General features: G+C 37.0%; 1 protein-coding gene across 3 annotated transcripts in view; it reads left to right on the forward strand.

Annotated features, from left to right (window-relative positions):
- Nucleotides 1-15,580, forward strand: part of COL4A4 (collagen type IV alpha 4 chain) — a 150,182-nt gene that overhangs the window by 59,906 nt on the left and 74,696 nt on the right. For all 3 annotated transcript variants that reach the window (XM_074191244.1, XM_074191246.1, XM_074191245.1), the window contains 4 exons: nt 4,084-4,248; nt 5,521-5,610; nt 8,743-8,906; nt 14,634-14,706. In XM_074191244.1, the coding sequence (XP_074047345.1) occupies nt 4,084-4,248; nt 5,521-5,610; nt 8,743-8,906; nt 14,634-14,706 (492 nt within the window). The remainder of the gene's footprint in view (nt 1-4,083; nt 4,249-5,520; nt 5,611-8,742; nt 8,907-14,633; nt 14,707-15,580) is intronic.

Below are 15,580 nucleotides of genomic sequence, written 5' to 3' on the forward strand. Positions count from 1 at the left end.
AGGTATGGGTTAGAGTGCTCCAAGACTTGGAATCCTGGCATCAGAGTACACCAACAACGAAAAAAAATGGGGAGATAGTCTAGGGCAGGGGAAGAACCCTGGATCTGGAGTAAGAGAACTTTGTAATGTTTGATCCACATTTTCTACACGTTGAGGTAGATTCTCCCCATTGGAATTGCTTCTTACACCACTGTCTCTGTTTCCCTATAGTAAAGTTTTGTTGCTGTTCAAGCATTTCTGGCTCTTCATGATCCCATTTAGGGTTTTACTTTCTTTCTTTTTTTAGGTTTTTGCAAGGCAAATGGGGTTAAGTGGCTTGCCCAAGGCCACACAGCTAGGTCATTATTAAGTGTCTGAGACCAGATTTGAACCCAGGTACTCCTGACTCCAAGGCCGGTGCTTTATCCACTGCGCCACCTAGCCACCCCTAGGGTTTTACTTTCAAAGATACCAGAGTGATTGCCATTTTCTTCTTCAGCTCATTTTATAGATGAAAAACTGACTTGTCCAGGATCACACATCTAATTGTGATCTTAGTGCCTGAGACCAGATCAGAAAAATGAATCTTCATGACTTCAGTCATCTATCCACTGTACCATCTAGCTGCTGATAATTAAGATTCCCCTTTGAAAGGCAAACACCTCTCTCATGGTTCATACCTTTAGCTGCTTTTAATTAACAATTTATAAGTTACATTTAGTCGAAACCATCTAAGAATACGACTGAGACATAGAAAAGGAAGAAAATATTGAGTCTGGAGACATCAGGTTAGAGGGAAGGTGCTCTAAATGTTAGGTATCAAAGAAACACTTTACCTGTTTCATAATTTTGCTAATAGCTGATACTGAAATTGTTTAAAACCCCTCTTATGGGTACACTTTGTCATGTAGTCTTTAGTTGAATGACCCCATGTCTATTAAATTTTTCTACCTTGCTTGTTTGAGATATTCCACAAAGGACAAGTCAAAATGAGTAAGGGATCTCTGTACACCCTACAATTGTATATACAAGAAGGCAAATGTTGATTGGCAAGCTTTTTTCAACCTTTTTGGTTTCAGGATCCTTACACTCTTAAACATTATTGAGAGCTTTTGTTTAGATGAGGTATATCAATCTATACTATTAGAAATTTAAAAACATTAAGATTTTAAAATATTTATTTAAAAATGATATTCAGTTCATTATATGCTAGTATAAAATACATTTTAATGAAAAATGATAATATTTTCCAAAACACAAAATGGGTGAGAAGAATGGCCTCATTTTATGTATTTTTGCAAATCACTTTTTTTGTCTGTTGTTTTTTGGGGGGAGTTGCAAGGCAATAGGGTTAGGTGACTTGACCAAGGTCACACAACTAGGTAATTATTAATTGTCTGAGGTCAAATTTGAACTCAGGTCTTCCTGACTCCAGGGTTAGTGCTCTATCCATTACACCACCTAGCTGCTCGTATGACTAAATTTATAGAAGGCAACTGCTCTCTCAGATCTGCTTCTGCATTCAGTCTTTTGAAATGTGCTCTTTTGGTTGAAGAAAATTTGGCCTCATACAGATATATAGTTGGAAAAAAATTTTAATAGGCATCTAACATTTTAATATTATAGTGAAAATAGTATTTATCTCATGGATCCTCCAGGAAGGATCTCAGGGGTACAAGGACTATGCTCAAAGAATTGCAAGAGTAGGTTCTTATCATATGATAGCACCAGATGATTTCAGTGGAGAAAGAATGCTGCATGTGAAATCCCAAGACCTGAGTTCACATCCTGCCAGGCTTTTTATTTCTCTATGATCTTAGATAAGTCACTTAAATGAAATCCCAAGACCTGAGTTCACATCCTGCCAGGTTTTTTATTTCTCTATGATCTTAGACAAGTCACTTAAATTCTCTTGATGTCAGGGAATGATTGTGTTTGTTTAATTTGGAAGTTAGCATGGAATCTTTTGGCTCTTATGAGGTAAGAGGCCACCCTATTAGACTGTATTAGATGAGCTCTAATTTATCTAGAAATCCATCTCATTAGCTAAGAGACTGAGTATTCTTTGGATGCTTCTCCATCAGTTCATGCTCATGTTTAAAGGATAAGGAGGAAAAGCCTTGTGGCAGTGGTGCGGGTTAGACTTGGAATTCTAGCATCAGAGTATACCAACGACTAGAAAAATGGGGAGACTTTTGAGCAAATAGATATATGCAGGAGAGAAACTTCAGACAATACTCCACTTGCCTAATCTTAGTGCCTTTTATTTCACACTGTTGATATTTTCTGTGAACTTGATGCTGATATCAGATTCAAGCCCCGGTTAAGCAGTCCCACCCTTTCTGGATAACCTTGAATACTAAACAGCAGAATTCCTGTTAGATTTTGATCCAGTTGAATCATGATTCAGTTTGCTAAGAGGATTGTCCATGACGTAGATTATAGAAAGAGATTAGAACCCAGGGTGGAGCAATTTAAAATAAGGTAACATTATTTTATGTAATTAAAATGTACATTTTTAAATTTTCATTAAAAATTAAAGAATAAGAGTGGACTTGTGATTTTATTGGTATGGGGAACTTCCAAGTGAGCAAACTCCCTAGAAGAGGCAATGAGAAAGATGTCTTTGTAAACACTCCCCTCACCCCAATAAACATAATGTGTATGTGACTCTATTGTCCTCTTTGATTAAGAAGGCCCACCATCAATCAATCAGTCTTAGAGAACTGCCTAGAGCAAAGATAGGTCTAGGGTCACACAGCCAGGATTGTCAGAAATGGGACTGCCAGGCTATAAAATGAACTCTTTATAGACTATACAGAAAATTCTGATATCTCCTGAGATATACATGCTTCTGCTGCTAAATTCTGAGTTTCGATGATACACGTAACTTTGATTATGTCATTCTCTCCCCCAAAACTTCAAAGGCTGTCTATTATTTAAAGTATAAATTCCTTAATATGGCATTCAAGATTCTCCATAATCTTGCCCTAAGCTACATTCCAAGCTTCTCTCTTTGCCTCTAGCTAACATACCCCATCCCTTCCTTCCCCTTTCCTTGCTCAAATCATGTCACTCACTGGAATGCCCACTCCACCATTTTTGCCAACCAACATTGTTCCTGCCCAACTATAATTCTAATTACTTTGAATGTGGGCTCCTAAGTAGCAAATGCAGCTATAGCTATAGTCAAGAAGTCCTGAGTTCAAATCCAACTTTAGACATTTACTAGATGAATAACCCCGAGCAAATTATTTAAGCACTCTGTGTGAGGTTTCATTTACAAAAAGAAAATAATGTTAGCACCTACATCCCTGGGTGGTTGTGAGCTTAAAATAAGATTTGCAAAGTGCTTTTGAAAATCCCGAAGTGCTATATAAATGTGAGCTAATATTGTTGTTGCTGTTTTTGTTCTTTATTGATCTATTTATTCAGTCATTTACCAATGTCTTTAAAAAGATATTTTAGATATTTGATTGCTTTCATTATTTATTTATATTTCTTTGGCCTTGAGCTGTGATTTTCTCTGTGTTGGAAACTTTGAGTGTCAAAATCTCCTATACTGAAGCACACTGACAATTTTGTAATTTAAAATCTTGGAGAGTTCTCTGGGGTAGCTGAAGGATAAATACTTTGCCCAAGGCCACAGAGTTAGTATGTGTCAAAGACAGAACTTGAACCCAGTCGTTCCTAAATTCTAAACTGATCCTCTCTCTATTACATCACACTGTGTTTTCTCCCATTATTACATGGGTTAAATTAAATTAGACATCTTATATCCCCCCCTCTCCAATAATTCCAAAATTGGAGAAAAAGTAGGAACAAAGCTTTACTGTTTACACCTGAATTTCAACCTTCTCCCTCCATTAACATTTATTTGAATGAAGTCATAGTATTTTTAGTTTACCTTCAAAAATAATGAAATAACCTTTTCAAAACATTCTTGTATAAAGTAAAAATATACTTTTTATTACCAAAAAGTCATGTGTTTCATTTTGAATCTTTACTCACTAAACAGTTATTTCGTATATTTTACATGTTAAAATTGTCTCAGATTGCATGATCTAAGTATATATGTTGCACAATTCTTGATTTCATTTGCAGGAATAACAGGACCCCCTGGGCCTCCGGGGCTGCCAGGTCTTCAAGGCCTTCAAGGTGAAGCTGGAATTCCTGCAAGAGGTGATTCTCCTACAGGAAAACCAGGGACTCCAGGACACCCAGGAATACCAGGAATCCCGGGGCAGCCAGGTCAACCTGGATCAGATGGTACAATGGACATTGTATATATGTTATTTAGTATCTACACTGGTAAAATTATTTATAAAATATAATATATTTATAAAATATAAAATTATAAAATATAAAAATGATTTATAAAAAAATCATTGTTGAATGATTTCAACAATCTTATGAAGTTTGTTGTTTTTGTTACTTCTATTTTAAAATCAGATAAGACAGCTTTAATCTATAAACCAAATTTATAAATGACATCTATAAACTAAATTTTATTTTGGTGATGCCTAGCTAACAAAATATTGATTGAAAATTTTAATTTTTCATTTCTAATATCTGATACAATGACAAAAATGGATTTTTCAAAGTTCAACTTTTTCAACTTTTGTGAAAGAACATTAAACCATTTGCTGAACCTCAATGTCCATGCTTTTTCAGTTTTTAAGAAATGACTCAAAGAGCAAAGAGAGAGAGATAAAGAGACAGAGAATGAAAGATTAAGCAGAAATATCTTGAGAAAGAGAAAAGGAAAGAGAAAATGGTAGAAAGAGAGATAATCGAGGAAGGAGGAGAGATAAATGAGAGATGGGGGCAGCTAGGTGGTGCAGTGGATAGAGCACCGACCCTGGAGTCAGGAGTACCTGAGTTCAAATCCAGCCTCAGACACTTAATAATTACCTAGCTGTGTGGCCTTGGGCAAGCACTTAACCCCATTTGCCTTGCAAAACCTTTAAAAAAAATGAGAGAAGCAGGTAGACAGAGGTGAGAGAGACAAATAAAAAAGGTAGACAGATTAAGAGAGACAGGGAACAAGACAGATGAAGAGAAAGAGGTAGAAAGATGCAGATTGCAAAATTCTGTGAAAGGGAAAGACAGATGGAGAAAGGAAGAAACAAACAGATGTGGAAAGATAGATCAGTCAAAACAGATAAATAAGATAGCTAGATGGAGAAAGAGAGATGGATATGAAGACAGGCAAATGGAGTAAATGAGACAGACATACAGACAGGAGAGAGGTGAAGGAAGGGACAGATATATATATATATATATATATATATATATATATATATATATATATATTGTATATATAAAGAGAAAAGAAAATATATGGAGGAAGAGGAAGATGATGGAGAAATTTGAATAGAATGAGGAAAAGAGACAGAAGAAGAGAGATAAGCATGCAAAAAGACAGATTGACACACATGGAAAGATGGATAAAGAAGGATAGAGAAATTAGAAGATAATCAGTATCTTTTATTTCCTGAAAGATTTATAAACATTTTACATTTCCTTTCCCCCATCAAGTCATGCATTGTAACATTGGCCCTCCTGGACCACAGGGAATGAAAGGTCAGTCAGGACCCCCAGGAAGAAAAGGCACAAAAGGAGAAAAAGGTAAGTCTACATCAAGAATTGAATTTCAAGAAAAAAAATGATTTGCCATGCTCAGCTTCCTTCAATTTCCCAGATAACTTTGAAGGTGCAGAAGGTAAAACCTTTCACAGACAGGGCGTACAATTTAGCATTTGCTTCCAATTCTAGACATTCTTTAGCCCATGTGTATTCACAAGCCTTTATCAGCATCTGGTATGAATAAAATTCATCAGACAACAAAGACTAAAGGAGACACACACATTTGGAAAGAGCCTATCACCTGGAGAGAGTGTTACCACAAAAATTGCCACCTTCTCTCTCTTAGACCAGTTGGATTCCAGGGACCAGCTGGAGAAGAGGAGATGGGCCCCAGTCAGGATTTTATTTCACAGACTTACTCATCCTCTCTTAAATTCTTTAGTTGGGACAAGGGTCCCATATTTCCTTGGTTTGAACTGCCAGGTATCTTTACTTATGTTTAGTTCAAGTAACCAATGATGTTTGTCCTTTGTCCTGGAAGAAGATCATGACATCAGGGAGGTGATGCCATGACATTCACATGAACTGAGTTTGAGTGAGGGGGTGCTATGCTAAGTCACCAGTCTCATACTCTCCTCCAGAACCATCTGGGTCCAGTGGCCAAATATGAATCAGGACAACTGCAGATGACCCTGGATGTGAGGCAATCAGGGTTAAGTGACTTGCCCAGGGTCACACAGCAAGCATCTGAGGTTGAATCTGAACCCAGGTCCTCCTGACTTCAAGGCTGGCACTCTATCTACTGTGCCATCTAGCTACCCTAGATGTAACTATGGGCACATTAATGAGTAATTGATGCATTTATAGATTAAGCAAAATTTCTGTGATTTCATATGTCTGGGAGCATACTATCAACACAGATTGCATCCTGGAGAATCTATTTAGACTTAGAATTTAAGTGACAAATTTGGGGTTACACAGCAAATGAATTTCAGAGACAGGATTTAACCATAGGTCTTTATGACTCTGTCTAACATTCTAGCTACTTATCCTACTCTGTGGTTCTAAATGAACAATGGCTAAAATTTAAGACTTGGAAGAACCTTGACCAACATATAACAATTTTACTCTTAATGCATATCTTTGGCATAAAATTAAAACCAAACAAACAACATAAAGTATTAGGATCGTGATGCATTGGAAAAATTGCTGAGTGGGGAATCTGAGATTTTGGGTTCAAATTCCAACTTTTTGAACTTAGGCAAGTCATTTAACCTTCTCTGAACCAGTTTCCTTATCTGTGAAATGAGGAGATTGGATTTAGGATGGATACTAGAAGACCTCCTAATGATCAGAGGATCCAATAATGAAATAGATTGGCTCAGAAGTCAAGGTTCCCTTGAGTTCTTCAAAAGAAAGTTACATAACCACTTGTTGAGAATTTTTGTAGATGGCATACTTAGTCTATGAGTAATAGGTCAGATTAAATGGTCTGCAGTCCCTTTTCTATCAGAGATTGTATTTATTTTTATGAGGTAAAGGAATTTGTCTATAGCCAAAAAGGTAATTAGTGGTGGACTACAACCCATTCTTCTAGTCCAGTTTTTTTCACATTCAAAACTTACTTTTAATTTTTTTCATTTTTATTGATATATTTGTTTTAACACTACAAATATTTGCAGATTATTTCCACTTCATGTGAGATCTCTTATAACAAAGTAAAACAACTAAATAAAACTTATAATGCAATTACCTAATCATGCAACATTTGATATTCGTAGCACCCCATCTCTGTTTTTCTAGTAAATAAAAATCTATTTTCTCTCCCTCATTTTTCATATTATTGATAAAGAAAATAAAAAATAGCTATTTTTTTAAACAAATATGCAGAATAAAGTTTTTTTCAGGTAACTATGCATAAATATCTGTGTGTGTGTGTGTGTGTGTCTCATTCTGCACCCTAAATCTATCATCTTTCTGAAGAGTTAGCATGTTTCATCACTGGTCCTTTGGTATCATGAATGGTCATTCTAGTGATCATAGTTCTCACAGTTTTATTACTTTTTCCTGCCTTCAAGAATCTTCAGATGTATATCACACTTACTTTTTCTGAATTTTTATTCATGTTGTTAACTTCTTTTCTTTCTGTTTTTTGGTTAGAGAAGGATAAATTATGGTATCTTCATTATGATACTTTTATTGTTTATTTTTCCTTGCAATTCACCTAATTTTTACTTCAAGTGCTCATAAGCTATGCACTCAAATTTATATATGTAAAATATTTAAATAAATTGATTTTCTATGGTGCTTTTAACAAAATGTAATTTTCTTATTTAGCTTGTTTAATTAGATCTCTCTCTCTCTCTCTCTCTCTCCTCTCTCTCTCCTATGCCTAAAATCATAATTTCATAATTAGCATCCTTACTTTTTGGTATTCGGCACAGACAAAATAGATTTTTTTCTCCAATGTATTATTTGAACTTTGTGTCACCCTTTACATTTCAAGGATGTTCTTATAGTCAACATACGGTTGGATTTTGCTTTCTAGTGTAGTCTTCCAGCCATTTCCATTTCATGAGTGAGTTAATTACATTTACAGTTAAGGAAGCTAGGTGGTTCAGTGGATAGATTAATGGATCTGCACTCAAATAGACTCATCTTCCTGAGTTCAAATCTGGCCTCAGATGCTTAGAAGCTGTGGGATCATGGACTCATCACTTAATTCCGTTTATTTTTGTTTCATCCTCTATATAATGTATCTTTTTCAAGAAAATCCCAAATGGAGTCATGAAAAGTTAGACATGACTGAAACAACTGAAAAACAAACATTTACAGTTATTGAGGTTGATTGTTTCTTTTCCTTTATACTATTCTCTTAGACTTTTCTTTCTATATTTGTTTCAAATTATTACCCTGTCTTTCCCTCTCTTTTAATCTTTCCTTCGCTACCTCCTTTCCAAGTTTAAGGTTGATTTTCTAATGACTAACCTTTCCCTCCATCTTATATATTCCCTTTTCCCTCTGTATTTTATGTTTTGAAGTTTTGCTTGGGGTCTAGTTTTTTCATCATTGTTAACTCCTTTCAATTTTCAATTTTTTATTGAAACATCGAAACATGGAATTTCAATGTTTATCCCATAGTTAATCAAAGCTTTATTTGTTTGTTTTAAATAGGAAATGAAGGGCTGTGTTCATGTTGCCCAGGTCCCATGGGCCTTCCAGGTACTCCAGGGCCACATGGTCTTCAGGGTAGGAAAGGAGAAATGGGTCTACCTGGAAGAGTAGGAGAAAAAGGTGACCCAGGTTTTCCTGGTCCTCAAGGATCCCCAGGACCTCCAGTGAGTAACACTAACCAATGCAATTCATATTAAAGATACCAAGTTTCATTGTATTTCTTTCTGATTTGCACATCATACTGAGGCTATCAGTTATTAAAAATTTGGAGAGATTATTAATTAATTTAGGTATAGTTATCACAGATAAACTTTTTTTCCTAATGGGTCACAATTTGTTCTCATGTCTAATGAATTTAGAATGGGTCTATTGGAAACAGAGGCTGGAAACAGAGAAGCTTTCCATGCTGATTAGCAGTGGTTTGGGGACCAAAAGTGGCCTAGGTACTTTCAGTCTGAGAGAGATAGGAAAACCCAGTTCCCCACTCCCACATCAATCCACAAAAACTGAGACTCTTTATCTCCTTAATTCACATTTTTCTTATCATGTTTTAGGGCTTATAAAGGACTTTCCCTTACAGCAATTATGGGAAGTGCAGTATTTTCTTGTCATCCCCATTTTGCAAAGAAGGAAATGGAGACTCCTCTTGGTTAAGTGACAGTTATATAATTAATAAGTGATGAAGCTAGGGTCCAAACTGACTTCTCCTGGCTCCAAAGCTGTAGTAAGGGGCATTGAGACTTTTTTGTGTGGATGCACCCTTTTGGAAGTCTGATGAAATCAATGGACTCATTGCCAGAATACTGTTTTATAAAGAATGCTAAACTTCAGGTAGATGTTAGTGAAAATAAAAGAGTAATAATAGTATTAATAATAATAAAAATAGATCTCTTGAAATCTATCCACAGATCCCTTGTAGGTACATGGATTAAAACACCTACTACATACAATGCTGGGCCTCCCTCTTCCATGTACAATCTCCTATTTACACTCCTAATCCATATCCTTGCTGCTCTCTAGGTTGCAAAGAAGTATACAGTACTTTTTCATTTATAAAAGCTTTGTGGTTTTATTGTCCACGAAGTATTCCTAATGAAGTTTTACTTCAGAAGTAAAGCATTTCTTCATTGTCAGATAAAGAAGTTTGTGACCTGACATCTAAAATAACCAGGTCATAACAGCTTTTAAATTTGGGCTTTAATTCCCACTAAGATAGAGGGCAACAAGAGGAAAGCAATGATTTCATGTGGATTCATTAAAGGATCTGTTAAATTTGAAGAAGATGAGACTCAGTGAAACTGAGTCCCTTGAAAGGGTCATCATGGGAAAAGATGAATTACACTTTTTTCTATTTGATACTATGGGGCAAAATCAGTGGGCTGGATGAGGGAAAATTGACTAGATAGAGGGAAAAGTTTCTTTATCACTAAAGTTTTTTTTCCCTAAAGTGAACACCTTGGGAGAGGGTACATTTCTTTTCTTTGGATATGTTCAAACAAAAATTGGATAGACCCTTGTCCAATATGTTGGAGAGGGACTTTGTTTTTAGGGTATAACTAGACTAGATGACCCATGTTTTCTTCCAACTCTGAGATATTTTGACTCCATAATACTGTTTAGCATCTGAAATTGCATGCATTCTTTTAAGACACAAAGACCCCTTTATAAATTGCTCCTTTTATAGTGTCATATGACCTTCCATTTGTATGGAAGAAGCAATTCAGACTTGATTAGAAAGATTAGAATGCCAGAGTTTGAAGTATAGTAAGACATCATTTAATCTCACCTCCTTATTTAACAGATGGAGAAATTCTGCATTAAAGCCGTCTTTCCATCACATGAAGAGTATTGTTATTTGTTAGTCATCTTTTAAACTTGATCTCATAGCCTGAAAAGCCAGAGAAACATGGACTTGGAATCATAACAACAACTCATGGCTTTGCCAATAGAAAAATACATTTCTCTAGTCATATTAAGGCATGGAGTGTTCCATACAAGTTCCATATAATGAAAGCATTAAAATGTTTTTCTTTTGAGTGAATAAATGAATGAAAAACCATTTAAGTAATTATAATTTTCCAAGCACTGTCCTAAGTCCCAGAGATGCAGATTCAAGTGTCCTTTCCATCAGAGAATATAGGGAAGCAACACAAATAAGGGAGTGACCATGGAGGGATAGTGTAGCTTGGAAAATTACAAAAATGGTGAGTGAAACCATAGGGGAATGGATTTATACACACTTTCTAGGAGCAATGAGAATTAGTTCGTTTGGGCTTTCAAATGGAGGGACAACTTGGCAAAAAGAATAGAGAACTGACTTCCAAGGTAAGAAGATCTGGGTTTATGTTTCATCTCTGACCTATGTTGACTTGGTGGTTCTGGGCAAGTCACTTAATTTCCCAATGCTCTACACAACTTCTAAGACTTTATAGCAGGGTTCCAATTGCATCTTAATAGAAAGAGTTTCCTCACCTGGAAGTTCCCTTTACCAATGAAAGCATAGGTCCAGACTCTATCCAAAACTGGAAAGGTCACAGAGGTTATAGAGTATGCCTATGATTAATGAGGAAATGTCTACAGCATGAGTTTAGTATATGTTCCAATGCATATTACACACTATACTGTCCTGGGAAACAGAGGATACAAAATGGTTTAACCTTTTCTTTGGAACTGAGGTATATCATTATAAATGTCTGTTATTATGCTTATAATATGCCATCCTTAGGGAATATAGAGCTGTTTGCCCCAGGCTACCCTATAGTTGGTATGTTTGCATGCCTTTTAGAGTTTTCCTTTTTCTCTTCTTTCATTATCAGACTGTCAGTTGTCACTTTTTGTTACTGTCAGCACCTGGCTATGAAAGATTCTTTCTTTCTTTTCTTCCTTCCTTCCCTCCTTCCCTCCTTCTTTCCGTCCCCTTCCCTCCTCCCTTCTTTCCCTCCTTCCTTCCCTCCCTCTTTCTTTCCTTATCCCACCCTACCTTTCCTACCTCCTTCCTTCCTCTTTTCTTCCTTCCCTCCTTCTCTTCTTTCTTCCCTCTCTCTGACCTTCTCTCCTTTCTTTCTTCCCTCCTCTCTTACTTTCCTCCTTTCCCTTCCTCCTTCCTTCCTTCCTTCCTTCCTTCCTTCCTTCATTCATTCTTTCCTTCCTTCCCTCCCTCCTTCCTTCATTCCTTTCTTCCTTTCCTCCTTTCCTCCTTCCTTCCTTCCCTCCCTACTTCCTTCCTTTCTCCCTTCCTTTCCTCCCCCTCCCCCTCTCTGACCTTCCCTCCTTTCTTTCTTCCCTCCTCCCTTCCTTTCCTCCTTTTTTCCTTCTCCCTTCTTTCTCACCTTCATCCCTCCTCCCTTCCTTCCCTCTCTTCTACCTCCCCTCCCTCCTTTCCTTCCCACATTCTTTCCTTTCTTTTTTCTTTCCTCATTTCCCTTCTTCCTTCCTTCCTTCCTTCCTTCCTTCCTTCCTTCCTTCCTTCCTTCCTTCCTTCCTTCCTTCCTTCCTTCCTTCCTTCCTTCCTTCCTTCCTTCCTTCCTTCCTTCCTTCCTTCCTTCCTTCCTTCCTTCCCTCCTTCCCTCCTTCCCTTCCTTCCTTCCCCTCTTCCTTCCTACCTTCCTTCCTTCCTTCCTTCCTTCCTTCCTTCCTTCCTTCCTTCCTTCCTCCCTTCCCTCCTTCCTTCCTCCTTCCTTCTCATAGATGCTTATTCAATGCTTACTGATTATCTGTAACCTGCATATATTACATATGGTAGGTTCTTAGTAAGTACTGCTGATTGCTAGCTTGCTTGATTCAGATCAAGTGTATTTGGAAACTTAGAAGAGAGAAGACTCTTTCCTCTGGAGGAAATCAAGCCACAATGGGATGCGGCTTCTTTGCTGAGCTCTGAAGGATGTGTGCTTCAGGCATAGGGGAACAGCCTCTGTCTATGAGATATAGAAATAGTTAGCCATCTAGTTTAACTTTAACCCAGTGAGGGTGAAGGTCAGTTATGTGAAAAAGAAAGTCCTGAAAAGATTGGTGTGAGGATGACAAGACATAGGAGGGAAATCCCAACTGTTTGGGACATGATGAGTTCAATGTGATTTACATTATCTGGGCACCAGGAAATTTAGTACACTAATTCTGGGGATAGATAGGTACTGGTTATATCGATCTGAGAGTCATCTGCATAGGGGTGATCATCTAACCCAAAGCATCAGATGGCAACATAAGGGAGAGAATTAGCATGGTGGAAATTGTAGAAAATGAATCTCCAGATAAAGTAAACAAATACTGCAGATTGATGATATTAGGAATGTTGTCACCCTAGTAAACCTCTAGGGGGAGTTCCATGACCAAGAACCAGAAATTTTTCTGCCTATAACCGCCTGCGTCTCATTCTTCCTAAACTCTCATTCCTTCACTTTGCCCTATGGTCTCTCCATCCTTCAATGTTCTCCTGGTGTTCTCTCAACACTTTCCTCCCTTCCCAATCTTGACCCTATAGCTAACCACTGCTTTCATGGCCTTGCCCTTTGTCCTACTGACAAACTCCTTAATGACAAATTCCATATGTCTTGTCAAATTCCAACCCTGGATTATCCCATCATCTGCCGCTTCCACTTTCCTCATGCAATTTTGATTGCAATAATGTTGATTGGCTTCATCACCAATTTATGTTCTCTAATCTTAACTGGCTCCTCATTGAAGTAAGAAAATTCTTATATTCTTCCTTAATTGACTTTCTATCAAATTGTCCTTGGCAGCTGTTCTAAAATTCCCCCCACACTGATGTCTCAGCAGAGGAATTAGCTTCTTTACAAAGAAAATAGGGAAACCTTACGTGCTTTCTTTTCTCCTCTACTGTAATCTCAACCCCCCCCCCCAAGATATAATTCCCCATTTTCTTCTGTTTTACTACAGTCTCTGCCAACCTTTATAATGGTATCCTGGAAATAGGATGCTATTTCCTCTGAATTTCTCTCCACACCTTCACCCCCTTCATCCCCATTAACCTCTCCATATCCACTTCTTGCTGTTACCTATAAGCAAGCCCAGATCTCCCCCATCTTTAGCAACCTTTTGCTATACCCTAGCAAACTAACTTTCTAGATCTCTCTTTCCTTTCTCAAACTCCTAGAAAAAGATATTTACATTGTGTGCATAATTCTCCTCTTTTTTTCTCAACTCCTTGCAATCTGATTTCCCACATCATCACTTAAAGAAAGCTACTCTCTCCAAAATAATCAGTGATTTTTTAATTGCAAATCCATTGAGCTCATAACTCAACTTTCCTGATGTTTGTAGTGTTTGTTGCAATTGAGCCTTCTCTTCCCCAGGATGTCCTCTCTTGGGTTTTCATGACTCTACTTTCTTTTTGGTTCTCCTCCTTCTTGGCTGACTGTTTCCTTTGTCTCCTCTGCTGATTCATCACACATCTTCCACCCCTTAACTGGGTATATACCAAGATTCTGTCCCAAGATCTCTTTTCTTCTCTTCTCTCCACCCTCTTTATCAGTGATTTTTGTAGCTTCCATGAGTTTCCACTTTTATTTCTCTATAGATTACCTTCAGATCCTAGTCTCTTTCTCTTTTTTCCATATTACCAACACTCTTCTGGATATTTCCAATGTGATGTTCCATACACATCGAACAATACACATCGAAGACAGAATTAATTTATTTCCTCCCAAACCCACTTACTTATAAGTTATCACCTCTAATAGAATGAAAGCTCCTTGAGGGCAGAGACTTTTCATTTCTGTTTTTGAATCCCTGGTACTTAGCACTGGCTCATAATAGTAGGCATTTAATAAATGTTTGTTGGTTTTTTTGACTGAGTGTTAACTCTGACTGAAGCATCAATGGGAGCCATTATTTGCTCTTTATCTACAAACTCACTTTTTTCTTTTTCTCAAAAGGGAATACCTGGTACCCCGGGCCTAACTGGTGCTAAAGGAGAAAAGGGTGATATGGTTATAGCAAGAATCAAAGGTAAATTCAACTTTTTTAAAAGATTTATTTCACTTTGAAAATATTGCATGAATCAATTACGCTTCTAGTTTTGTGTGATTCATCTGCACCTTCATCCTGTTTATGGATAAGTCAAACTTTAGCATGGTTCCATCCATTGAGGAGGTTTTCAATGTGTGCTTATGGACCATGATGACTTTAATGGTGGGGGCTTCGAAGGAAACTATCAAAACCTCTTTCTGTTCTTCATCTCCTAAGGTTCCTGTGCGACTGTAAATAACTTTTCATAGTAATTAGGATAGTCAAGATCTCTAACCTACTTGCTGGTTTCCTCATAGACTTTGGGTATATGGTGAGTCCTCCTAACTCAATTCTTTTACTCGCTAAAATAAATAACTGTCCAGCATTTGGATCCTCATTTTACTGAACTGATGAAAAGATTCCTTTCCCCTGCCTAGCATTGATTAAGTTTGATTGAAATCCATTTTAATACTGGAATCAGGGCACAGAAATAATTTCTATCTTCTAATAAGAGATAATCCATATTATCATGTATATGTAACAACAGGCTCACATTTATATAGCAGTTTGTAAAGTACTTTACATACATTATCACATTGCATCCTTAAAACAGTCTTATAAGGCATATGTGTATATATACACACACATGAATATTATATTTATATAAATGCACACATACATGCATGAATATTATATACAGACATTATATATATATATATATATATTTATACATATGCATGCATATGGAAGGGTTTTACCACTCATTACAGAGTTTAGAGAGAATTTGTGCTTCCTTTGGAAGGGTGAAGTTTTCTTTTGGTTCCTTGGTAGCAAGGGATCTCTGTTTTCGTTTCTTCTGGGGCTCTGTGATCTC

The sequence above is a fragment of the Macrotis lagotis genome, chromosome 6 (assembly GCF_037893015.1).
Source record: "Macrotis lagotis isolate mMagLag1 chromosome 6, bilby.v1.9.chrom.fasta, whole genome shotgun sequence".
Taxonomy (NCBI): Eukaryota; Metazoa; Chordata; class Mammalia; order Peramelemorphia; family Peramelidae; genus Macrotis; species Macrotis lagotis.